This window comes from Manacus candei, unplaced genomic scaffold, assembly GCF_025592945.1.
Source record: "Manacus candei isolate 608988 ecotype Guabito, Panama unplaced genomic scaffold, ASM2559294v1 h1tg000034l, whole genome shotgun sequence".
Classification (NCBI taxonomy): Eukaryota; Metazoa; Chordata; class Aves; order Passeriformes; family Pipridae; genus Manacus; species Manacus candei.
This window is the reverse complement of record NW_026138082.1, coordinates 1,721,760-1,748,837: the sequence shown is the minus strand read 5'-3', so window position 1 is coordinate 1,748,837 and position 27,078 is coordinate 1,721,760. Positions and strand designations below refer to the sequence as shown.

General features: G+C 41.3%; 3 protein-coding genes across 13 annotated transcripts in view; 1 reads left to right on the top strand and 2 right to left on the bottom strand.

The window, feature by feature from the left end:
- Positions 1-19,446, bottom strand: part of MAP7 (microtubule associated protein 7) — a 125,197-nt gene extending 105,751 nt beyond the window's left edge. For 7 of the 10 annotated variants that reach the window (XM_051792555.1, XM_051792560.1, XM_051792561.1 and 4 more), the window contains exon 1: positions 5,063-5,336. In XM_051792555.1, the coding sequence (XP_051648515.1) occupies positions 5,063-5,192 (130 nt within the window). In that variant the 5' untranslated portion in view covers positions 5,193-5,336. Of the gene's footprint in view, positions 1-5,062; positions 5,412-19,335 lie in introns of those variants that run through there. The other 3 variants (XM_051792563.1, XM_051792557.1, XM_051792564.1) reach the window with 3 other exon arrangements.
- Positions 19,350-21,909, top strand: LOC127473219 (translation initiation factor IF-2-like). 2 transcript variants are annotated; one of them, XM_051792640.1, is made up of 3 exons: positions 19,350-19,440; positions 19,659-19,742; positions 21,582-21,909. In XM_051792640.1, exons 1-3 carry the CDS (start codon positions 19,380-19,382, stop codon positions 21,680-21,682), a joined length of 246 nt encoding a protein of 81 aa, XP_051648600.1. In that variant the 5' UTR covers positions 19,350-19,379; the 3' UTR covers positions 21,683-21,909. The 2 variants fall into 2 exon arrangements, with proteins under 2 accessions (XP_051648600.1, XP_051648599.1); XM_051792639.1 differs by having other exon boundaries at positions 19,380-19,742; positions 21,582-21,597.
- A 104-nt stretch (positions 21,910-22,013) lies between these two features.
- MAP3K5 (mitogen-activated protein kinase kinase kinase 5) overlaps positions 22,014-27,078 on the bottom strand; it is a 105,440-nt gene continuing 100,375 nt past the window's right edge. The window contains exons 27-30 of the mRNA XM_051792494.1: positions 25,527-25,639; positions 24,527-24,639; positions 23,555-23,631; positions 22,014-22,742 (exon numbers count right to left, since the gene is read on the bottom strand). Coding sequence (XP_051648454.1) covers positions 22,682-22,742; positions 23,555-23,631; positions 24,527-24,639; positions 25,527-25,639 — 364 coding nt within the window. The 3' untranslated portion in view covers positions 22,014-22,681. The remainder of the gene's footprint in view (positions 22,743-23,554; positions 23,632-24,526; positions 24,640-25,526; positions 25,640-27,078) is intronic.

Sequence of the window (27,078 nt, the reverse complement as noted above, 5' to 3'; positions counted from 1 at the left end):
TATCCATAGGCTAGCATACTCACATTCCTCTGCACAAAATGGTCTTTTGCCATTCACATACAAATTCAAAGCCTGACATATCCAATCTTCAAATGAACCATACACCGGCCAAAACAAATAATCCTGTCTGATTTGCTTTCCTCCCCATACTTCCATACAATAATGCACCATCTTCTCCCTCGATTTTCCTTCTCTAGAGGGATAATCATTCCAATACTTGATCATAACTCCTAAAGGACTATCCGGGGGTATAGTTGGTAACCCCACCACAAACTCATTCTCTAGTTTTTTCTTCTCCTGTGGGGTATCTTGCAGCTTCTCCTTATGATCCCCCATTTCACCCCTCCCTTTGGGTTTTTCTTCACTCTTAGGGCTGTCCTGCACTAATTCACAGCCACCCATGGGAGTAGAAGATTTACTTTTCTTCTGTCCCATCTTCCAGAATGCTTTCACACACAAATTCACCTCAGTCGCTTCCCTCCTTTCGTGATTTGTCTCTTCTGGAAATACCAGAACTGCACTACCGGGAGGTCTCAATCACTTGTCCTGCTGGACTTCTCAATCCCTCGCACTCCGGGATTCCCTCCCCACCGAGAGGGGTACGCAAATACTTACCTCTCCTGGATAAGTCTTCATCCAACTCCTCGCTGGACGGTCCCTTCCCAAACCGAGCGGCACCTGGTACTTTTACTCTCTCTTGGAGTAAAACACTTACTCCCCCCGGAGTAAGTCTCCGTTGAACTCTTGTCGAACGGTCCCTCCCGACTGAAGAGGTTTCACTACTCACTTTTTCCTGGAGTTAGTCTTCGCCCGGGCTTATGCATAAGAATTACAGGGAACTGCAGTAATTTTATTTGCTTATTTGCTTTTTCTAAATCTTCTCGGTCGGAATTTCAGAGTCTGTGCTGCGGAACCTCTCCCCAGGACCGTCCAAAAAACAAGGACGGGGGTACCCGTCCCGGGTAGCAGTTCCGCCGCCCAGGAACCCTGATCCGAGTCACGGCACCAAAATTGTTATAAGTAAAATCGGCACTAGGCTCAAATATCGTAGTAAAAAGTTTTATTATAGATTTATATAAAAATCAAATAAGCAAAACAGCGCTGGGTGTCTTAGTGAGCTTTCCTTGCTCATCTAAGGCACACTTCAATAATTTTCAGTCTGCCTTTTATAGGTTTGGAGCTGCTTATCTCCTTTAAAATCCCCTCCTTTGTTCATCAGGTTTATCTGCGCAGGCTCTGTTCTTGTTGCCAAGAGGCTTTACGCATGCGTATCTTGTTGCTAGGAGACAAGCTCGGCTCTGTTCACTTCATCCTTTTGATGTAGTCAGCTTTTTCTGCGCATGTGCTGTCTTGCCACTGGAAGAGAGTTCTGTTCTCTTTTTCAGTTCTTTTTCTTCTTACATAACATAACAAAATATCACTAATTATGGTAACATAACATTATGGTTTGTGTGATATATATAAATAATTGTGATTCGTGAAGCAAATGGGTGACTACATTAAAAACAGACTAAATAGATTCTAAAACTTAACTACACCCCCACAATGAAACAAAACAGACCCTCTCAAGGTCAAAAGGCCTAAACCTTCTCACTATCCTAAGGATGAAATATAGTACAACTTTAAGTCTTTAGGCGCCTACTCGTCCAAGAGTACATGAATTAGGACTGGCTGCAGAGATAGCTCTTTTAACCTTAGCTGTAAATATAATGGAACTTTAAATCTTTAGGCGCCTGTTCATCTAAGAATACATGAACTATGACTAGTTGTAGAGATAACTCTCAGCTTCAGTTATGAGAAAACTTCTCATTAAACATTTTGCCAAAAACTCACAGAATATACAGGTATATGATACAATCAATATGCATGAGGTAGTCAAGACAAACACCAAATGAAATTATTATTTGGAACTTATAGAAACTTGGGACTTTGTTTATCGCAACTCGTAATTACAATGTTGCAAATATAATTTGATAAGCAAATTATCTCTCCTTTGGTCTTTATTGGCTATTACAATACACTATGTTCAGTCACAGAAACAGTATTTGTTTTACAACACAAGCTTTAAGAAAATATTGAAGCTGTTAAATGCATGGTTCTCTTCCTGTTTTGTCTGGTTTCTTTGAGGATATAGCTGCAGAACTGCTGGAAAGCTGGTAACTAAACCAAAAACTAATTGAAATGCAAATTAACCTTCTCTAAACCTGTAAAAATTGTATTTGAAGAGTGTACTACGTAGTAGAATTCATTCCTGTATGTTTTAAAGGGAAAGGAGAACAGAGACTGTTAATGAAGGTAAAAAGGGATATTCAAAGTACTTTTTATTTGCATTCTTCTACTACACAACAACTGGATCTCAAGACCCCGCAATAGTGGGTGCCATACAGATAAATAACAAAAATGTAGGCCTTGTCCCAAAGACAAGTCGAGGAGAGGAAGTTAAAATATTTGGTGAAAAAGCAGTGAATACAATTCACATCAAAGGAAAGGAAGTATCAGGAACACATGGCTACAAAGATCACTGCAGGCTTTTAATATCTGCAGACTGAAAAAAAAAAAATCCTTAACATTGTCATTATTTGCTTGCACTGGAGGAACAAACTCATTGCCTACCAGACCTCTCCAACTATAATACAGACAGCCAAAACCAAGAAAAGGAATGGCCTATATCAAAATCAATTTACAGAAAACCTCACAAATGTCAGCCACTTTAAGATCCACATAAATATTTGTTTCCCGGATGACAAAAACAACTCTCACACAAAGTCTAATCAAGTCTTCAAGTATTCTGAGAAGACCTGGACTATGAAAATATTGGTTATTTTAAATCTTGTGATGATATTCAAATACCCTTAACGGAGGAAGGAACTTCTTTATTACTTTGGATCCATTAAATGCTTCTTGGCTTTTAAACTGATGTACAAAGACAGATCCAGCATGATAATAGAAACTGCAGACGAAGACGACATAAAGCCCACCTCCCACAAAGATGACACTGACTTAGAATGTGCTACAGAAGTGGGGGGGAAGGAACCTCTCAGCAGCTACAGGTGCTTGCTGAGTAAACAGGACAGGTAAAGAACTAAGAGCAAACACTGTAAAGCAGCAACAGAACAACAGACACTAAAGACTCAAGAAAGCCTCATATGGGTCCATCACACAGTCAGAGCTGCACTGGAGTGACCTTACTCAGTACCAGGTAGGGAGAACACCATGCTGAGTACATGCATTCTCCATTACCAGGCACTCCAGCTCTAACCCACCTAATGACTAATAACACATTCAAATGTAGTTATTTATCCACATATATCGGTGTGTAAGTGGTGTTCTGTTCTAGAGACAGTATGAGCCATTTTAAGTATTTACAAAACGAAAAGCAAATGAATATACTTCCAAAATATTTTGTACAGTTTCTTATATTATTTCTCACTAGGATCAGCCAAGGTAAGCCACCAAATTTTTATCTTATTAAAACCACGTGCATTTGTTTGTTTGCTGCCTGTGTTCCCATGCACATTCATCTACTTACATTTCACAGCAACAAGAGAAAATAAAGGAATAATTGAAAATCAAATCTCGGTTAAAACAAGAGACAAAGGATAAGCATATCTGTATAACTGCTGCAAGTAGAAAAGAGAAGCTAAGTAAACAAGAACTTTTACCCTGGGAAACTATCAGTGCTATTAAACAAAACCAGGAAAATTATTGATTTTTAGCTTTATGGACTGTTGACTCTGGAAGTCATCCAGTGGGTGACAAAGGAAAGTAATATGCTTCTTAAAACATTAAAAACTCAATAACCTCACACTAGAGTTTGTATCTCCATTTTATATGGGCAGTTTCAAATACACAGAATAGCAGGTAACTATGTACACAAGACCCTGACACAACAGGCACATTAACAATGGCTAGTAATAAATATTTTATCATGATGCTCAAATCCATTCCGAGGGGAAAAAAAGTACAAGCTGCAAACTGAAGAAAAAGAATAATCTTATGCTCTGAATTTGTTTGTAAAAGCTACCAAGCTACCTTCTTCCTTCAGGAAAAGAAATCAGTTAGCTGTAAATTATTCAGTTCTAATAAATACACATAGTATAAACTTGCTATTTAAATGCTTTCTAGCCTCTCTTGTTACATGGTAGAATGGTAACATCTGAAATTTAAAACAGTGTCTTGAGGCTACAAACTAGCATTTGTTTTGTAAACAACAACTGATACAATTCATCCCCCTTCCCCAATAAGACCACAAAAAAGAGTGTTCATATAAATAGAATCACCTGATCACAAAAAAAAAAGAATAAAAATTCCAGCCACAATTGTAAATTGCAGGATCCATGAGGGAAACAGTAATTAGATGATATAAGATAGACAGTGGCTACACAGGCTTAACAGACCTGTTACAAAATCCATGGCTATTAGGATCCCTCTGACACCATCATTCACCTACCTTAAACACCACAAATATTTTCCTTTAACAGTTACAATTTGTTAGGGTTTGTGTTTTCTCTTTGATTTGTTTTGGTTTGTTGTCAGACTTACAAAAGTCAGCATATTTGAACAATGTGTATTTTTCTATACTCTGCCAAAGGCTCACTGTCCCTCATGCACAGAAATGGAAGTAAAGCCAGTTTTGCATTGTCTTTGGTAAAGCTGTCTTCCAAAACAGGCTGGTATTACATTCTGTACTCTCCAAGCCTACAATCACCTTGGTTTTAATAGTTATTTGTCCAGAGCGTGAACAGAAATCAAAGTAAACATACAGAAATTCACCAATGTATTTCTGATGCAGAATCCTTATCACTACCAGAAGAAGTGGGGTTAATAACTAAAATGTACTTTTTTCTTCATAGCCAAGGCAGCTGATTGCATAACAAGCCGGGGGATTTAAATACAGGCACCTATCATACATAGAGATTTTGTGGGTGCCAACATGAATTGCCAAACTGCACCAGCCACTTACAGACTCTCTCTAGCACACAGAAGAGCTAATAAAACGCTGTGCCTGCTGTGCAGCATATCCCACACACTGCCCTGATCACACTGCAGAACTGCAACGTACCTTTCAGTCTTTTGGAATTCCCGTTCTTTTGCTGCTCATCTTCTTCATCAATGGTGAATAAGCCCGGGGGATTTGGCCTGGCACTTTTCTTCAGTCTCTCTTGTCGGAGGGCAGTAGTTGAACCAGGCATGCTGCTATTGCCTCTTGCTTATTAAAAAAAAGGTAAGAAACTCCAGCCCCTGCTTAGCTACTAGCTGCAACGCTGTCTGTTCATTTCAGCACTTGTAACAGATCCCCTATGGATAAGCAGTATGCAAACAGCTGACGAATACCAACATCCAGTCGGCAGCAAAAGGCTTGCAGTCTTTCCCCACCTTGAAGGAAAGCCCTAATTAAAGGCACATTGGTTTGGATGCTGCTCTTCTCTGTCTTAACTTGTTCAATCAAATCCTAGCCCACCGCTCCAGGTTCTTTGCTGCAGCACCTTCTTCCCTGCAACCAGCATGCTAAAATATTCAGCACGGAACACAAGAGGAGAAAATATGATACGCCGCTGTTAACAGTTGCCCTGACAACACTGACACATCCTAATCAAAGGGGGGGGGTCTATGAGTGCTGTCTCCTCAGCTGCAGCAAGCCGGCCTTGGGAACGCTGTCTCCTGCACGCTTGCAGAGAGCTGGAAGCACCTCGGCAGCAGGGGCTGCTCCTTCCTCCTCTCAGGGCGGCGGGAGAATGGAGCTGTGCTTGCACAAGCAGATGAGCACTGAATGAAAAGAAGCCTGGAAGGCTCCAGGCATGAACCTGATTTTTGCTCAGCTGCTCTGTTTATTCATGTTCAGAAATTTTAGCCTAACCTAAAACAATGAGGATGAGTCTTCTTCCATATACGTATATTGGGTGTCATGTGTGCCACCGCCCCCCCTTAATCACTTGCCTATGCAGTACATACCTTTTGCATTAGGAATGCATACACCCACAATTACAGGTAGGTGTTGGAACATTCTTTTTCACGTGTGAAAACTCCAAAATCAGAATTTCTAGCTTATATGGACAACATAGGACAACAAAATCTCTTTTGGAATGAATATTCTGTACCACACCATTAGTTTTACAGCACTGACCATTAACATATACTTTGCAAAATGAGCAAAGTCCAAACAGCCTGGGTGGTTTTATTTAACTGATTTCCCTCAGATGCTAGCATTCTGGATTTTCTTTAGCCACTTGTGACAGAGCACTTTCTCACAAGTTTTGCAATCTGCATGTTCCATCCTTCACAGCTCCAAATGCCACTACACAACATGCTGGATGTTTCACCTGAGAGACACCTTAATCTTCATCCACTTCCACCTCTCTAATTCAATGTGTGCTCACCATTTCGAAATGCTACCAAAGAAAAACTGCAAGCTAGAATCACTCTATAATGTTAAAATTGCATGCTTTTTCCTCACTTCGGGGTTTTGTTTTTAAGAGAATATTGATGTAACCTAATCAGCCACCACAAGATGGCACAGACATTAGTCGACAAATCTGTCAGCAGCTCATTGAAAACGTGAGGTGATACAGATGCATTGATCACCTCAACAATACAGGTAACAATTCTGAAGAAGGGTCAGAGTTTATGACATCAATATGGTATGTATCACAGTGGCCTGGGATGCTCTTCACGGAGGAGTCCTGGATCATGCTCAGCTGGCAGGACAGCTCTGTTTTCACACATCTCAGGCTCATAAGCCAGGAACACAGTGGATGGAGAAGAACACAGCACCACCTGAAGGCTCAGCTGCACTATTCTTCCTTCTTCTCCAGCACAGGCACTAAACACCCTAAACTAAACACACTAAACCAAACCAAAAGTCTTTTGCAGGAGGACACTATTTCTGAACCGAGCCCAGAGCCCAGAGCCCTAGTATGTATTTCCTCCCGGCTACATCCTGCCCCTTGGCTACACCTTGGACTCTCTGGACATACACGGAAGCTGTATACAATGACATTTGTCTACAGTTAGAGAAGCTTTGTACTAAAGGGTGAGGTCAAAAAAAAAAAAAAAAGGCTAAGGAAAAAAGCTCTAACACAAGCTGTTCTTTAGCTCAGCAGTTAGCCTTCTGGCATTTATACAGGCTAGTACTTTATCCCATAAACAGAAACAGCTTCATTCCTCAAACCCCATCCACCTAATGCCTCCAACAAATACTACATAACAGTACACATACAGCCACAAAAAGAGGACAGTAGTTAGTCCCACCAATACTTTTCATACATGCCAAGTCTGTTGCCAATAGAACTAAAATAACAGAAAACATTACTTCTATGATAGCTTAGTTAAATATTGCTCCACCCTGTTTCACTGTTTTAAATCATTATAAAAGGATTACTACCTTTTTAAATATTATGTTTAATTACCTTTAATTGCTAATTAAACAGGCACTTTAGAACATATAAGTATGTGACACACAAAATTACACCTGACTGGAGGGGCTTCCCAGCTTACAGGTATGATGACTGCTTCAGCATCTCCATTTCCCTATTATCAACAGAGTCATGCAGAACAGCTACAAGACTGAGAATGACTTTCTTGGTCCTTGCAGGATCCCCTGCACCCATACGAGTGACTTGCTCTGAGTATAAAATGTAGTAACGACCAAAGTTCAATGCTTCAGAGACTGGTGAAGATGGATTTGGGCAATGACACACAGGCAATTGAGGTACATATTTCTTCCTGTTGACTTACTAATGCAGATGTGACAGAGAAAAACTATCAACAGGACATTCAGCTTATGCAGCAAGATTTTATTTCAAGGCCCCCGTGGCTAAAAACTATGCCAGTCCACAACATGTTTCCAAATGCCTAATAAAATGCAACCTATCACAAATAAAAGACACCTATTATAATACAAGATACCGTATAACTTCAAGTACTCAGGGTCTTTATTTTTGTGTGTGTGAAAAACATTCCTAGTAACACTATTAAAACATGCATTAAAGGTACCAACACTGCATAAAAAGAGATTGTACACACCACCCCTCCCCAAAATCCACTGGTTTAGGGCAGGAAAAGAAATTCCCAAGTATTCCTAGGAGGAAAGCTTTGCTTATTTCAGCCTTGTCTCAGCTGCTTGGCAGCTTCTATATGAAAACTCGGATGAAAGCAACGTTCCCTTGAGGGAACAAGGAGGTGCATAATTTAGTAACGAGGCTGTTAAATTCTTTAAAAAAAGAAAACCCCAAAAACAAGAATTTGCTTACATAACACCTATTATAGTTTTTTCCCCCTCTAACCATTTAGTCATACTGTGTACAATCACAGCTGAGCTCTTACCGATGTGGTGAGACTCCCTCAAGAGATGGAATGAGAGCAACTGCTTATCTTGAGTGCACTGGATAATTTTCAGGTTTTCCTTTTTACCACACCTACAAACTCAGGTTTGCAGATAAACCACTACACTTAAACACATTCGCTTTCATCCACTGGATTTTATAAATATAATTACCTGCAAAAAATATCATCTGATATGCAACAGTCTTAAACAGCAGTTTGAACAAGGACTATTAGGACAATTATATCATGATGTGGGAAATGTAAATATTTATAACAACACGTTGAGTGGTGTTTCTGCTTTACCATCAGGTATTAACACTGGATATCTCTATTTATGAAATGAAAAGCATGTTGAAGTCAGTCACCATGATACCTACATGCTGTCTACTATGGTTAATCTGATAATTTGCAATGGCTGAACTCTAGATTTGCAATCTTCTTTCATTGATAAGACTGTTTTAGTCCCTGTAAACAATCCAAACAGCACATGAAAGGAAAGAGTGGATGTGGTATTCAGTGCCATGGTCGTGTTTGGTCATAGGTTGGACTTGATCTCAGAGGTCTTTTCCAACCCAACTGATTCTGTGATTTTGTGATTCATAGGGAGGAAGGAGGACAAAAGGCAGTATTCAATGCAAGTCAGCTAGTTAACAGAAAAGAAAAAACTTGTGAAACCAAGAAAATTTGTACCTTTCGCAAGAGCTGGTAAGCTGTGGTGACCAGGACTATATATTTTAAAGGGAAAAAAACCCCAGCTGGTTTAACTGAAAGTCATCTTGTATCATTGGGTATGTCAGGATACATGATAGAAAATCAAGCCAATTCAATATAGGATCATATACTGTTGCAGAAGGGGCAAAAGAAACATAGAGAAATTGCCTCCGAAAAGCCTACAAACAGAAACACTCAAGACATTGCTCAATCATAATATACAGATTTTTCCTCTCACTCCATGGAACACCCACTGTATGATCATCAAGCTATATTTTATAGGAGTCTCATGTCTTTCTCCTGCTATTTTCTTAGCATAAGAACAGTTAAAATGCTGTCTTAAAAGAATACCACACCAAACCAGCAAGCAATCAAGAACTCAGGGTTTGACAGAAGACCATCCGTGCCCATCTCACACACCCCAGACCACCTCTAATCAAAAAAAAAAAAGCCAACATTAAAATAAAAAATAAAAAACAAAACAAAACAAACACCACGCAAACCACCAAACAAAAAAAAACCAAAAACAAACAAACTACCCAACTCTTCAGTACCTCCAGGTCTAACAAGCTCTCAGTCTTAACACACAAGAAAACTACTGTCTGTCACTATTTAGAAACCCAGTTATTCATTGAATAGACCACTAGTTAATCTCCAGCCTTCAAGCTCCCCTTTTTCCCTACTGTCAGGCAGAAGGGTTAAAAAAAGCTTTGAGGCACAGACGCACCAAGCTAGTTTCAGAAGCCAAGGCAGCCTGCTCACCACTGCTCTTTTTTCTGACAATTAAGCTTTCCAAAGCCTGAGGTAAGTTACAAGTGCTAGCCCTGGTTTCTCCAGTTATAAAATGGAATAAAAGCTTTGGAAGAATTCTTCTGAAAGAACTCAGTGATTCTTACAAAATAATTTTCTCTTTTAAGATACTTTGTATGACTTGACTTTATAAGAGCTACTGAGGAACCATTAAACTATTGAAACAATAAAGAAAAGACAAATTTAGACTATGAAAACAAAACACTGAAAAAAGAAGTCACACATGTGCTTTAGTGCTTTTAGAACATCATCCTGTTTTTCAGTTTTATCCAAAAGTGCCAACAGCTGAAGAACATTCTCTTGCAGGGTACCAAAAAATCCCAAACCAACCAACAAAAAAACCAAAGCCCCAACAACCACAAATTCAAGACATATTTCTAAAGCAAATTAAACATTCACAGAATCACAGAATCTGCTGAGTTGGAAGGGACCCACAAGGATCATCGAGTCCAACCCTTAGCCCTGCACAAGACAGCCCCAGGAGTTACACCATGTGCCTGAGAGTATCATCCAAATGCTTCTTGAACTCTGTCAGGTTTGGTGCTGTGACCACTTCCCTGGGGAGCCTGTTCCAGTGCCCAACCACCCTCTGGATGAAGAACATTTTTCTAATATCCAGCCTAAACCTCCCCTGACACAACTTCAGGCCATTCCCTCAGGTCCTGTCACTGGTTACCACAAAGAAGAGATCAGTGCCTGCCCCTCTTCTTCCCCTCACAAGGAAGTTGTAGACTGCAATGACGTCCCCCCTCAGTCTCCTCCAGGCTGAACAGACCAAGTGACCTCAGTCACTCCTCCTACAGCTTCCCCTCAAGGCCCTTCACCATCTTCGTTGCCCTCCTTTGGACACCCTCTAAGAGTTGAATATCTTTCATAATTGAGGTGCCCAAAACTGCACACAATATTCAAGGCGAGGCCACACCAATGCAGAGCAGAGCAGGACAATCCCCTCCCTCGACCAGCTGGTGATGCTTTGCCTGATGGCCCCCCAGGCTGTCAGGGCACTGATGACTCATATTCAACTTGCCATCAACCAGGACCTCCAGGTCCCTTTCTGTGGCACTGCTCTCCAGCATCTCATTCCTCAGTCTGTACATACATCCAGGGTTGCCCTGTCCCAGGTGCAGAATCCATCATTTTCCCTTGTTGAACTTCATATGGTTGGTGATTGCCCAGTCCTTTGATTTGTCGAGGTCTCTCTGCAGGGCCTCCCTGCCTTTGAGGAAGTCAACAGCTCCTTCTAGTTTTGTATCATCTGCAAACTTGCTCAGTATCCCTTCCAGTCCTGCATCCGAGTCATTTATGAAAATGTTGAAGAGCACTTCTTCTCTTGGATGCTGATTCAATGCCTTCTAACCTAAAAGGAAAGCTTCCCCTCAAATGTATTTTATAACATGAAACAGATGAAGTAAATATTTTAGCATACATTCCTTTACAGATTGCCAATATTTCACTGCTATTTCTCATTTTCTTAGAATTGAGAGGTTCAGGGCAGGGTAAGCATTTATCTTATATATTTATGTCAAGAAAGAACATGGCATTTTCCTTTTATAATCATGTTTTCCCAGCATGAAACAATAGGGTTCCATTGGGAACCAGGTTCCAAATGTTTCTGTCTTGGTAAAAAAGTATCAGGAAAGTTAAGGTGCATTTAAAATTTCCCATTCTGTTCTGTAAAAACATTACAACAAAAAAATTTCAATGTACCTACTCGTCAAAACACAAAATCGTATTTTGCATGGGCATTTTCAATATTAATTGTCTATGTCAAAAGCTTTTTGTATGAACTCATTTAAAAATACGTAATATAAACAATGCTAAATCATAGAATATCTTGAATTGGAAGGAATCCATAAAGATCATGAACTCCAACTCCCTGTTTCTTGCAGAACAATGTTGGAATACACAGATGCTAACTAGACTTCAAACCCACTATCTCCCTAGTTTCCTTCAGGAGTCCCATCTCTGTTTATTTTCTATTTCACTAGGTCTTAAATCAGGAAGTCAGGCCAAAAAAAAATGGAGAAGGTAAGGCTTTTTTTTTTTCTCCACCTCATGTGAGAAAACAACTATTTACTCAGTATCAAAGGACTGGAAACCTTCTTTTCAATGGCATGTAAATCTAGGACAAACCAAACTAGCCCTAAAAAGACAGGCAGGATTCCCCCCTACACTCCCCTCCCACCTAGTTTTCATTTTTTTTTAACAGTTAACTTGGAAATAGCAAAAATAGCCACTGTATCAGAAAAAACATTTGCTTCAGTTAAAGTCAACCACTGTCTCAAACATCATGCACACCTAATTTTTTCCTCTGCTGCTCTTCTATTTTCAAAAAAGTACCTTATCTTTACAGAGGTTTCTAAGTTTCTCTTCAAAAATATCTCTAAGGCCTCACTTTTATATACAAGATAATAAAGGACTGGCAGATCATTTTTACAGCAGTACGTTACTTTTTAAAAACAACTTCAGTATTTAGTATATAAATATCAGATATTATAATTGATTTCTGCTTTTCACCTTCTTGGAAGAAAAAAAGGCCCCTTGCATTAATCAGTTAGACAGAATATAAAATCCTAGAGAATAACAAGGGAAACCTTCTTCTCTTTGACTAATGAGAATCCTGCTGTCAAGAGTACAGAGGCACTGTGAATAGCTTTAAATAAGAAATTAATCAACTCACTTCTAAAAATCGAGCCATAAAACCACAGCAGTTGCATGAACTTATTCTTCATTGATCCACTGAATTAGGTGCGTCAAGAAAGTGCAGAGAACTCAAGAAAGTTCAGAACTGTACAGCTTTTCTAAACAAATGTCCACTTAAATATGTTCTGGGGAAACTGGGGAGCAGCAATGGATTATTAAGATTCTTTAGAAAGTAAACTTAAGAATGACAGGTTCAGCTCTTTGCATCTTTATCTTCTGGAGTTTATTAAACAAACGTATCTTTATTCTGGTTTTATATCTCAGTATCTCCCTTTTCAATAAATTGAATTCAGATGTATTATCTGTATCTGCCTAAAAGGCAGTGGATTTTAAGTAAGCTAGGTCTAGAAACAAAAAGCAGTCACCTATTATTTTCCTATTAACTGTCCTGACTACTTTGGCTCCTTTAGCTTATCCACTGCTTATGCATCCCCTTGCACATGCTGGAAAGACCGCGTACGTTCTAGATATCACTTTAATCAACACAGTAGGATGACATATTCCTCAGCCGCAGAGGAGGTGTAGGTGTTCTTAAAGCAGCCACGACAATCCCCTCAGTGTGATGGAGAAGACTTGTTTATCCAGTCCCTCCCTCCAATCCCTACTCACCACAGTTCTGGTGAATCACAAGCAGGCAGTTGTGTCAGCAGTCTCTGCCTACAGGAGCCTAGAGCAGGAGGAAACTCCACCAAGAAACACACATGTGCTCAGATACAGAAAGCTTCTCTTGGAGGTTATCTCTTCCCAGTTTGCTGCCACACACTGGGCCAATGAGCTCCTCAGAAGTATCCAGACAGAAGTTAAGTGTTAACTGTTTTCCCTTCAGTCAAAGAAAACTAAACCCGTGTGCATTTCCATGCAGAGGAAAAATATGGGAGAAGGCTAGAAGCCCGGCCCTGTTCTGATTCAAACTCATTCATCAGCACAAAGGAGATGTGAACATGAAGGTAAGAACCTCATCAATCAAAAACACATTAAACACATACACACCAATAAGACAATCAAATACAAGATGTATATTAACAAGTCTTATTATATTTTTTAATTAATTGGCATAATATGACTAATTATAAACATTGCACAAGGCATACCATGATGAATAAAAAACATATTAGATCATTCTTAGCCAACATCCTTTATATATAACAGAATGATACTGGATCAGACCCTACAGTAGAACATATCACGTAACTTCAACCAATTGTCATTTAAATGACGAAAGGAAGGAATCAGAACTTCACAGGACAGTAGGAAGCAGGAATTCAGTAGAAGACAGAAGTCATCAATGCCAATTGTCCTACAACTAATAGCCAGGGCAGTGTTGCCACTGCTTCTATCTGTAAAAACAAACAAAACAAAACCAAAACAACACTTATTTTTTAAAATACCTGTTTTTCATACATGTCAAGAGAACCAAGCATTTGTAGAGCACTTAGGTATATTTTAAGTTTCTTGTTGGAAATGTGAACATACTTCAAAGAACAGGCTCTTTTCAGCTCTTTTCATAGAAATGTGAATATGAAAGAAAAGGTGATACGCCAAAACCAAATTCAAATCTTCTCCATTGCATTACCAACAGTATCTGATGGATGGAATCCTGTGAACTACTTTGTGGTGTGTTAATTACCAATGCTTTTCTGACATCTTAGTTCCCAACGTGTTTCTTAGAAGGGGACCAAGACATCTGGACTTTTGGATAAGGGAGAACACATTAGAGTTTCAGACAGAGACTGATATTTGGAGAAATATTTGGAGACATCAGTACTTTATTTCTCCCTTCGATAATCTAGTCTCACAATGACTCTCAGCCTGGAGCATAAACCATTCTATCACATCTCTGAAGAATCTCATTGTCACCAAGAGCCAGGTTTTCAACTCCATTCATTTGAAGAGTGAGGCAGCCTAGTCCCATTATGTCATATTGGCAGACAACTTATGGTGTTCCTTGAACTCTGACAGGTGTCCTAGGATACATATTATCAAGACTGCTCTGCAAAGCCACAAAGGGTATAAATATATCTTCTACTTGTTTTAATGAACAAATATGGCATGACTCCACTCATGGAATCAACACCTAAAGAAAACTGCAGAGCTAAAGCTGAACCAGCTTAACAAATGCACCACTTCTCACACATTCTTAAAGTGAAAAAGACTAACACACACATGGCCTGTTCTGCCACAATACTAACACGCCACTGCAGTTTTCTAACAGAGGTCACATATCAAGGATTTCCTTCCTGGAGAAAAGTGCAAAGACAGTTACCACAACAACATTAGCAGCACACTGTGGCTTGTATTGTGGATCTAGACTTACATAGGGTTTTTTCAAGTGGAAAAGAAAATAGGCTGTTGCAAGATTACACAGTATTTACATAATTGAGGCAATTATTGCTCTGATAATTTAATTGCCTTTAGCACCACAAATAATTTTCAGCTGTAAAGTATTAAACTTGTTTATATGTGATAGCAACAAATCAGTCATCATACAAGTAAAATGGTTGCCATCTCAGCTTACCGTAAATTTACAATTTTTACAGTTTGAATTAGCACACACAGAAGTACCTCCATTTTCAAAATAAAGCCCCAGTAAAATGACAATGTATATTACTTTAGTTAGATTAGTAGAGGTTCTCTTCCTGTACTGGAAGTACCACTTAAACCAGCTGCTCCTCCAACATTCATCAGGCCTGATATTTGATTAACTCAGACCTTTTTTTTTTTTCTGGTAGTGTTTGGCTTTGGAGTTTTTTTGTGTTGGGGTTTTTGTGTGCTCTTTTGGGTGTGATTTTTTTTCTTTCAGTTTGCTTTTGGTTTGCTTTTTTGGGGGCGACTGTTGGGTTTTCACTGAGTTTGTGTTTGTTGTGGTTTGTTTCATCTCCTCCGTCCCCCCCTTTTTCTTTTTTTTTTTACATTAGAAGCGCTGGGTGTAGGTGGGTGGAGAAAGACAGCCTGACTCACATTACATAATATGCATATAAAAAGGCTTGTTCAAACTTTTCCAGTGTGTAGACATTACCTGACCAATGAGAGATATCAAGAGACAGTACTTTGGCGGCTTTCTAAAGTTGAGGCTTCTATAAGGATTTTAACCCTCTCATCCACACTAATAAATTTTATTCAGTTGTATCATTGTCATCCTACAAGCTACTGATGAGTCTGAGTCTCTGTGAATTCAGTACTGACTCAAAAGCTATTAATGTAGGACCAAATAAGTAATCGTAAGGTCTGATACACAATGTCAAAATTTGAATAGGTCTTAATCAGAGAGGGGTGACAATAGAAGGATTACAGATCCACAATTTAAATAATATATTAAAAGACAGAAAATACTCTCGGTGGACTAACATATAGATACTTATGGATGGAAATTAAAGCACGCTAACAACACACAAACCTTCAGCACTTTCAGCATTTGTAAGCAAATACCCTCACGGCAACGTAACATTTGGCTGGAGATCCCCGTTATCCTGATGACACCTGGCGCTCTGACAGCCGCTGTTTACAGTACGAGTGAGAGCACAGAGCCGTGGCCGGCGCGGGGGTGACCCTCGGGCGGCACCGCAGCCTGTGGTGGAGCGCTGGGACGCGTCCGCGGTGCCCGCAGTCGGGCACGGGCACAACCCACCGCCCCCTGCCCTTCTCGGGCCACAGTGACGCGGCAACACCGGCGCCCTGCACCCGGTAGCTCCCCTTGGAAGGAACAGGAACTGTCTCAGCCGCCAGAGAGATGAAACCTGTGTGTCACGATACCGTTGCATAAATCCTCCCCAGCAAAACACGTTTCCCGTCGGGAAAGAGCCACGGGGAGCTGGTGCAAGTCTTCAGCTCCCACACACTGTATGGTTCTGTACCTTTGCGTTTTCCCTAATAATTTATCTAGAAAAAAGATAACACAGTAAGAGGAAACTTAATTTATTCTCAGATGGAGAAAACACCAGGATAAGCAAGCAATAACGTCCCACCAGCAGTTAAGAGAGCAAACATCCCAAGTGTTCAGCTTCTGCAAACCAGCTATCACTGACATCATTTAAAGTGCAGACTTGTTTTGTTGCAAAAAAAAAAAAAGGAACAATGATAAACTTACTTAGAAGAGAGCACTAACAGTACACAAAATCACGGCATTAAAGCTTCTTTGCAACGATCCAAACCCACTTCGCTCTCTCTGGTCTCCCAGTACCTAAGCAAATTGTTATTCTTGCACAGAGCTGGCCAAGGCAGCCCAGAGCAGGCGTGGGGAAACTCCCACAGGCAGAGGCATGACTACGCTGATGGTAGGCAGCCACAAAATGAGGTGCCTTAGAAGCTTCTCCATGTGTTATTCCTCATGAGAGGGCCTCTCTCATCTCAGGAATCACTGAAAAGCCTGTTAGCACTATAAAATGCTTGAGTAATTATCATTTAAAAATTCTAACTGGTATAAGCTAGCATACTCCCTGAGCACTATACTCATTTTGCCATCTACACACTTATGAATGGCAGAGGAAAAAAACCCTTCACCCTGGTAATTAAGCCATTTACCTGAAGAAAGCTAGTTAAGTGCAGCAGACCATCTGCCCAGCAATAAAGGGAGCCACTTGTAACATCTCCCTGCAAAGCCTTTGTGGTGCCGTTAAAGACTTCCCCAGGCCAGTCCTAAAAGTCCCTGTGGACAGTCACAGGAGAGGGGGAAAACCAAACACACACCACAACACACAGAGCTATTTAGCTGGTTTGTTTTGTTTTATAAACAGAGGCAATAAGTCAACCAGTAGGTAATTTCCCCAAACAACGATGGGATGTTGACCTTCATAAGGAGCCGGATCCAGACGCAAGGGTTCTGCCTGCGGAGCAGACTGCAGCCGAAGCCATCTGCATGGCCCTCCCTGGGCACACACATCTGCTCACTCACAGACAGACCAAACAGCCGCCGAGCAGCTCCCTGAGATGCTATGAGGTTGTTCCTGTTTGTAAACGCCGGGAAAGCGGCCCGCGATAACTCAGAGACCTAAAGCAATCTCAACACACAATAAGCAACTTCACAGAAGTTTAACTTGGACCTTTCACACAAGAGGAAGTTTTGAATGAACTTTGACAGCACAAAGCAATTTAAATTCAAAAAAAATAACTCATGCAAGTAGATCCACCTCCTGTCTACAACTACGGCCCAATGAGTAAAAGTTCAACACAGTAGCATGCAACGAAACTATAAAGCAAACTCGGAATAAATCTAAGCACATAAATCCTTTTAAAACTGTACATATATAATATATATGTAACCTGTTGGTTTGTCCCCAGTTTTGGTAAGGAACTAGAAAGAGACTGATAATACAGTTGAAAAAAATGACATTAGCAACGTAAGGTAAAGAACTTGAAAAGAATTTGTTAGACCTGGCTTTAAAAATACACTGACAGTCAGTTCTTTCCATGGAAAGTGAAGTTAATGCAATTACAAACTTTGAAATACATAGGAAAACAGATGCACACCCTTTCTGAAGCTGAACATTAGAGTGATGCCCAGGAGTGACTTGTAAGAAGGACTCCTGAGCAAAACACTACAATTTTCAAGTTTACTAACGAGAGCATTTGGATGGGTCTGCCCACAGTCGTTGCTTGTGACTGCATGCCTGTGTTACATAAAGTACGTATAAAAAATATTACTGTGGAAACACAATCAATTAAGCAACAGCCATATGGCCTATTCATATGCTGTTTTGATGAAAAAGCTTGGATTCAGAGATAAACTTGGACACAGATTAGAGAAGGACTAGCAAAAGGTGAGTGGAATTGTACTGTGGAAGGAGATAAAAAAGGAAGAAAAGGAGAGGACTAAAAGTTGGAGTCAGCTTTCACAGTCCACCAAGCAGCACTCCCAGTGAACGTGCCAGAAAGGCAACCCCTCCACTGCCCACAAAAGCAAACAGCATCCGCGCCTACGACAGTGATACAGCGGTCGATCCGCTTGCGTAAGCCAAAATCTCCTCCCTGCACCCTCCTCGCCCTTAAGGCCAAAATAAAAGCGCGTTAAAACGCTCTCGCAGCGTACATTCCTCTTTAGAGGAGATGCAAGGACATCTCCCTGCCTTCCCTGTAGGAAATAAGGGCTTGCAGCAGCCCGTCGCTCGCACGCGTTTGAGGCGCAGCCAAACCCGCAGGCCCTGCGGCGGGGCTCGCTCGGGAGGCGCCGCCAGGTACCTTGACCCTGCTGAGCCATCCCTCCTCTCCCGCCGGGGCTCACCCCATTCCCGCTAGCAGGTGTTGCGGGTATTCACCCTTCCTGCAGAAGCTCGCCACTACCTCCAGCCCCGCTCAGAGCCCGCTGCCCCCCACTCCTGCGCCGCAGCCCGGCGGCCACCCCCGCGGGCAGCTCGGCACCCCGCGCTATCCCCGCCCGACGCGGACGCGCCGCAGCACCCCGATCCTTTAAAGAAGCTTTCGAAGCAAGCAGCCAAGCTCTGGAAACGACGGCGCGGCCCCGCCGATGCCCCTCCGCGGGGCCAGGGAAGGAAGGCGGGGGGTCTCGCCGCTCCGGCGGGCACGGTCCGGGAGCCGCCCCCACCGGCGCGGCTCTGCCCTCCGGCTGCCCCCGGGCCGGGTCGCGGTGGGTGCCCCGCGGGAAGGGAGCGAAGCCCCCGCGCAGCCCGGCGGGCGCGGGCGGCCAAGGAGCGCCCCCGCACCTGTTGCGGACGAGGCCGCCGCCGGGCCCCGCAGCGCTCCCGTCCCGCACGGCCGCCCGCAGCCGCCGGCCGACCCGCGACGCTGCCCTCCCTCCCTCCCTCCCTCCCTCCGCCCGGGCCGGCGGCAGCGCCTCACCTGCGGGGCGCCGGCGCCCGCCGCTCCTGCCCGCGGCCTCCGCCATGTCTCCTCCTGCTCGGCGAGCGCGGCTGCTCCGCCCCGCGGCTCCGCGGCCCTGGGCAGGTGAGAGCGCCACGTCCCCCGCCCCCGCCGGCGGGCTCTGCCCGGCAGCAGGTGAGGGCGGGCCCGGCGCCCGCGGCCCGGGAGCGGCCGCGCTTCACGGGCAGGAGGCGCTTGTGCGGCGCGGTGCGGGGGCGCTTGCCCGCACTCCCGGCCCCCGCGGCGGCCCCGGGCAGCCGACGTGCCGGTGTTCACCCAGGTGTGCTGGTATTTTTCCTCAGAGCGGCTCCCGTCGCATTGGCACAGCTCGTTCGGTACCAGCGCGGGGAGAAACAACAGGTTTGGGGATGCTCGCCATCTCGACGGTAGGTGGGAGGAGTGGCGGCCGCCTCACAAGCCCAGGCGATGCGCCGCATCGTGTGGGGAAGAGCTGCACTGCTGCAGACTCGCTGCTGCGGCACGTGCTTTGGAACAGTCAGGTTTGGAGTTGCCCGCAACACATCGCTTCCAAAAAAATGGCTCTGTGAAGAGCTGTCGACGTATCAGTCCTTTCTGTAAAGAAACTCATGGCATACGGGTAAGCAGGTGGAGACACAGCTCCCTTAGTCTCGTGTGCTTGGACAAAGCCATCTTCAGCCACCGTGCAGCACTTTCAAGTTCAGGGCATGAGGTCTTCTAGGGGAAGGGATTGTTGCACCAGGAGCCATTTGTGCTCTAAAACAGAAGCAGCTTGGGGCTTGAGTGATAAACGTGCCCTGTGGTTTATGTGCAGGAGGGCGTTTGGGCATTTGGGCTTTACGCTGGAAGGCACAAAACACAGCAAGATCAGCACTGCCTTGATCGAGTTTTCACTTCTATGATCTCTTAATTGAGGGGCAAAGGTGTCTCTTGGTCCACCTCAGCCCTGGCTTACAACAGCATGGATCAAGGACCAAGAGGTTATCCAAGCTGAAACCCCACGGTATGCCCTATAGTCAAAATGTCGCCCTAGGCAAAATCCTGCACTGAAACATCATGTGTCCTTACGATGTAATCTCAATTCCCTCACCTGTGGTCCACGTATCCACTAGCATATTCAGGGAGCCAGGCTGAAAAGTCCCAGATGTCTGATGCACTCTGTCCCAGAATGTTTTTCACATTCTTTTCGGGGATATAAAAAGTAATGTGACTAGCACAATCTATATGAAGTAGCCTGAAGTGGGGATATTACATAAGCTTTTGTGCACAGATCTAGTACCGATATGGATAAGCTGTGCTGTTCAAGGAACCACTTCGGACCAGATCACAATCGCTCAAGTAGCCCAAGCGTAGTACATGGCCCAGCCTAGGCATGGATCAGACCCAATATAGTCTTACAGTGGAGAATACAGAACTGATTGCTGAGCACCTCTGCAGAAGCCACCTTGGGTCTGGTGAAGCCAGCAATGAACTATAGGAGTTAATTCCCAGCTGGAGCCAGGCTCGGTCTCATGGAGACATTCAACTGAAACCTTGATCACACTCCCTTCTGTTATACATAGCTGGCATTTCTGAGCGCTCGGAGTCATAGAGAACAGGCTGCATTGCTTTCAAAGTAAACAGAGCAATGCAATTACATTCTGGTCTATTGATGCTGTGTGAAATCAGGTTTCCCAACTGCAATCATGGACCGATACAGGATTGTGCTTCACACAAAAAATCAAATTAGGGATGTTCATTGTCCTAAGGGTCACTTTTCAATGGGTAGTGGTGTTTTTCAGTTGCTTTGGGTTTTACAAATCAACCTCCACCACTGGTCTTTCCAGTGTTTAAAACTACCTTGAATGTGTACTGTTTCCAGCTGTAATAGCAGTAGAAATTGGTAAACTGTAGCTATATTTCTCATGAAACGTAGTTAAGTTTTTGGAATGAGTTGAATCCACCTATGTCCAAAAATCAGTGGAACTGTCTTCAGAGTAAAAAAAATCTGACTAAAATTATTTAATCTACTGTTCTTTGTTTAGCCTTTTTAAATGCATAATTGCTGCATTTTAGTCAGTGGAAATTACTATATACATGTTAGGACAGCATGTTTATGTTTAAAATAAAATACTTAGTTTTCTTTGAAAATGCTTGCTAGACCTGAAAAATTGAGAACATAAGCCTTTCACTGACTACCAAGGCTTCTGAAGAAAGAAGTACCTTCTTGTCCAGGCAAGTCTTACTCACATTGGAATTTTTTGCAGCTGCCCTAGAAGAATCTGTTGATACCCAGTGCTACAATGGTGGAGTGACAGTGACAGTGGATGGACAGGGAACATCCACAATCATTTTTCATTACATGTGAGAAAAGACACATTGCATAAACAGAAGCAGAAAAAGAAACAACAGGGCACAATGACTCTTCAGTGCATGGAAGCAGGACTTTTCATTTCTCAAGTAGAGCACATGGAGAAAAATTTTGTTTGGCCTTGGCTTGTTAGTACAGGAATTAGAGTGAATAGGAAAACCAAGAAAATATTCAATGCTGTGATAATCCAACTCAAATCACAGTAAGTTTAACATGTGTCAGAAAGGTTCCCTTGATACTCAATTTGATTTTTTTTCTTTTTTTTTATTCCAATATTTTCCAGTTCTACACCTTTATTATTTTAAAAGTCCAAAAATATAGGAAAAAGTAAGTCTTAGGTTATTTTTATTTCCAACTGTGTATGTCAGAGATAGCTTTAGAACAAGCTAACATTACTGTGGTTCAGGTGTATACAACTGGTACAGTTCAGTAGTACATAAACAACTCTAAAACAAATGCACCATAGAACTTAAATTACCAAAAAATAAACAATAATAAACTATGTAGGGCAGTAGGTAAAACAATTACCTTTAGAACTTGCACACTAAAAGAAAAATATCTAATTATGATTGAAATTATGAAGCTCTACTACAGATAATATTGAGATATATTACAAAGAAACTTGAAAAGTTGTCGTCACATTTTGGTTTTGTTCCAGTGATGTACAGTCACATGAAATCTTACATCAGTTTTTCATGAAATTAACATCTGCTTACTTTATTACAATATTTCATGAGTTTATAACTGTGTGTGTATGTGTATGGTTAAATTTTTGAAAAACTTGCATGTAAAAACATCTGAAGTAAAATAATGTTGCAGATTGTTTATAGATTCCTTATGGATTATAGAAATAAAAGCAGTCAGGAAGCTGCAGTGTTTTTAACATTGGTAAACAAATACTGGATTAAAGTGCAACAGTCCCTCTGACAGCACACCTGCTCTGTGCTGAAAGGAAATCTTTTCATCTCTGCAGAGAAGCAAAGAAAAATTTCAATGTCAGGTGTGTTTCTCTCGAAAGTCGGTGATAGCCTTCCAGAGCGTGCATAGCATTCCTCCTCTGAAAAGAAAAAGCGTAAAGACACTCAGGTACAAAGATACCCTCTAGCCTCAAAGCATTCCAATTTAGGTGCTTTCTGATTTTCTTGCCCTGGTTTTGATCAATGAAATTCAGTGGGAAGGCTGATCAAAGGTGAAATTCAACATGCAATACTCAAATAGAGAACAGAGTCCTTTCCTGATTATGGTACAGGGCAATCGTTCCACTTGGCAGATGCCTGCTGTCTGGAATTCAGACTTCTGGTCCAAAGGACTTGCATAACCCACATCTGACTTCCAACACGATGAAAGTGTCGATTACGTAAAAATCTTAACACTTGTCTTTTAATGTAATTTTTTAGTTACTTCTTTTTAAACTGACTGGGCACGCACATAGTGTCTGATAATTTCCATTGTTTCTACTTAAACTTGCTACTGCAGTGATCCACACATCTGGCATGATAAGGTGAAATCTAGTGTTACTTGCAGTCCATAAGTAAGATTTCTGAAGTTTGATGATGATGATAAACTACTGAAAGTTTTGCTATCTCTACCTTTTAAAATAAAAGCAAGGCTCTAATGGGATATTCAGTGTCTCCAGGTGTAGGGTAAATGCTTACCCTAATATTTTGCCTTTAATAGAGATACCTTATTTTAAAATTTAAACAGTATCCAGCTGTTTAGCAGGACGGTGTCAGCATACAAAGACAAACTGGAAAATGTTACTTATTTTAAGTTAATACTGCACAGTACAATAAATTAGTGTCAGTTATTTTCTCTTGAAACACAGCACAACTCCTGCTCAGCACAGTTCATTTAAACGTGAAGCATTACCTCAGTCTCAAACTTTTCAGATCATCTCGTGTAACATAGCAGAGAACATCCGTTAAGGTATAGTCTTCACCCAAGAACTGCAAAAAGAAGTTTAAATTAACATTTTGTTAGAAATATCATTTAACTTCCTAAGCTCATGTTCCTAGGATTATCTGCCCTTAAAAATAGAAGGTTATACCTGGAAGAAACCTAAAATTGAGCTAAAACGTGGTACATGTAACAGATTAATCCACATTTGTTTTAAAAATACAACAGAGCTACTTAAATTTTACACTGTATATTCTGCATTGGCATACCAAGCACAACTTGAAAGGTGTAATGCTTTTACAGCTACTCAAAACCTTTGTCAACTGGCATTTCTATTGTTACCACTGATATCTCAGAATCACAGACTTCAGTGAACACAAATCAGAGCATAATTAATACCACATTTAACCCACAAGGAAATTAAAAACAACAGTTAAGGCCTACCTTTTCAAGAATGGCATCTAAATTTATGTAATTGGATTTGGATGAACCTTTGATCTGATATGTAGGAGTGATAACTACATGCAGGTGTTCCTAAGTCAGCTGATATTCTGAGGTGCTCAACACCTCTAAAATTATATAATTTGCTGCAGAGCATACTGATCTACTTCAGCATATTTTTCTTCAGCACAGTTAGCTAAGCGCGAACAGGTACACTGTATTCAGCATATCATCAGCAGGGACTGCTGCAATGTGTAAAGACACTGAAAAAGCAAGACTGTCTATTTACCAGGACATTTTATTCCCTTATTCCTAATCAGATTTAGGAATTATTAACAGTACTGTATTTTTAAGAAGGCCTTTATATTCATGGCTTTTTCTTATCTCAAAACAAATCAACCTCTCAAAATGTGCTGAAGTAATTAAAAAGGTTTGATATCTTCTTGCGCTGAGACACAAAACAGTACTGCAACTGTACTAGAAAGTGAACAGAATCATTGCTACCTTGTTTATCGTGGCCTCATCAGCTCCATGAACTCTCAGCCAGTTTATGAGATCCGGGTCTTCGGTCCCTGTGCCAGTGGAATGACGATGACAGACAGACAATCCAGGAATATCTGAAACGAGCATTTCTAAGATAAGGTTTTATGTTGCCAAAGCAACCTCTTGTTATTTTTGACTTCTGAAGCTCTTTCTTCTGTGAGCTTTCCATTCAAGCTTAGAATACCAGTATCCCCATAAATAAAGATAAATGTCAATTCCCAAAAACCACACTTAATTACAATTTATAGACATTAATTATTCCACTTGGTTAGGGGTACAGTTCAAGTAGTGTGAATGCTGATAGAGATTTTCTCCCCTCTTCATAAAAAGACTTTACAAGTACAAGGCACATCGATTTCACTGTCACTGTTTCTACACAAAGGTTGTTGCATCAATTAACTGAACTGTTCAGTGCAACTCATACAATCGGTGCACAAGCAATGCCTTGGATTGAGGATCAGTTGCTTTTGGGAAGCAACACTTCTCTGAAGCATATTACACAGAAACATCAAACTGCACTAGCACTTCCACCTTCTACAGGGCAGATACACAGCAAAGTCAACTTCCCTCAGAAACCTTTAAGTTGTATTTACATTTCACCAATTAGATCCTCTTGAACTTTCGGTGGAACAATTGGAACAGGCTGTAATTCAAGGAACATATACCTAACATACTAGATTATCCTCTTTAGAAATAATATTTATTCTGTAGAATATGAGCCTCGTACTCTTCCATATAATCACAAACAAAAATATTTAAATTGTACCATTCCTTGTACTTTGATTAACAAATTCAGTAATTTGTTTCCACAATGTACATTCTTACTTCAGAGCAAACCCTACCAGAAGCAGCATAATAAAGCATCTTTGCTGAAGAATGGCTCAATAAAATGAACAGATGTTTAGCTGGCACCATTTCATCTGCAGCTAGTATAAAACTTTTCCTTGAAAATTTTTCTCACCTATTGGCTGTGACCTGAGCCGTAGGTTTCTGATCTCTTGATCTTTTTCTTCTATAGCTTGATGTAAGAGGACTTGAAATTCTCTCTCCTTTTGAACCAACTCCTCCAATAACCTGTGAAGTAACCAGAAGAAAGCACACATTTCCTTAATTAGCTTCAATTTTCAGGAAAGCAAAGATCTTACTATACTTAAACTGGAAACATTCCTGACAAAGACAAGGACAGACTTCTTCAGCTTTCACAGGAATATTCTTTCACCATAGATTTATTATGACCTATACCAAGATATAAACATTCATTGGTTCCTAAAGCTATAACCCTAAAAAAAAAAAGCCCCAAACACATACACATTCACTCACTAAACAAGTAATAAAGTGTCAGTGAAATTTCTACAGCCGGCATTCTGCTTGAAACAAAACCATGTAACTGAGAACAATATCAAAGTGTTTCATAAACCAAGGGCTAAACTTTGTGACATAATCCTTTGTAAGGAAAAATGTCAGTTCACATCTCTCCAGCAGACATTTTCAAGGGTATGGCAAGGGTGGAGCTGTGATGAAAATGTGGTGAAAACGTATGGTTGCATTTCTTAAATGTGGAAAACACATTCTTAACCACAGAAGAAGGGCTGTCCCTTCTTCACATAGGAGGCACTTTGTGCCTGCCCTCCTAGACTATGTTAAGAGTGAGAAAAGAGGAGGCAAAATACTTGCATCCTCCCCAAGCAAGTACATTTGAGAATGTCAAGCAGAAGTAAATTGGAACCCACATTTGACCTCCATCATAACACAAACCCAGAGAGAAACCCAGAGAGATTCAGTAGCCAGCACCTTTCAAACTGATCAAAAGAAAATAGTCAGAATATAATGGAAAATTATTAGGGGAAACTGCTGCAGCTTTCAGAAAAGTGATTTAGTAAAAGAGGGGATTTGTGAACAATGTCTTTTCAGGAACTTGATATGAGAAACTGGTCATGGAGAACACACTCAGAAACCTGTTACTGACTTCTGAGTCTTAGGAAGTTCTGCCTTGAAAGAACTGCAGCACCTTCATCCGTTTCCTGAAATCTTTGTCAGCCTGAAAACTACAAAATAACTGTTCCATTTTGGCATGTTTCCTTTTATTATTTTTTTTACACCAGTTGAGCATTGCACCTTTTTTTCTGGGACAACGAAAGATAGGAATTCAGTTAGAAAATGTGCCACAAAAGCACCTTGCCTGTATCTGCACAGAATTAAAATGCATCCCATATGATTGCTTTATAAAAACATCTAGTCCTACTCTTAGCTTGCATGCAGGCCTACCAGCAGCATAGTTGCATTTGAATGCTTCTGCACCCAAGCTAATAATTCTTAATGGGTCCACTCTCCTTGGGAACAGAGCTGCTTTGTGCATCTCTGCACCCCCACAGCTTGGTCATTCTCAGTGCAGATTGATATTCTGTACAGACAAGTCACCTTCCAGTTAACTTATTCATATTCTATCTATTCTGGTTGAAAAAGGCCTTCAGGGCCAAATAATGAATTATTTTCTCCCGATAACTGCTTGATGC

Coding starts and splice junctions, on each gene's coding strand:
- LOC127473219 (XM_051792639.1), top strand. CDS start 19,380: ATGTCTCCTCCTGCTCGGCGAGCGCGGCTGCTCCGCCCCGCGGCTCCG.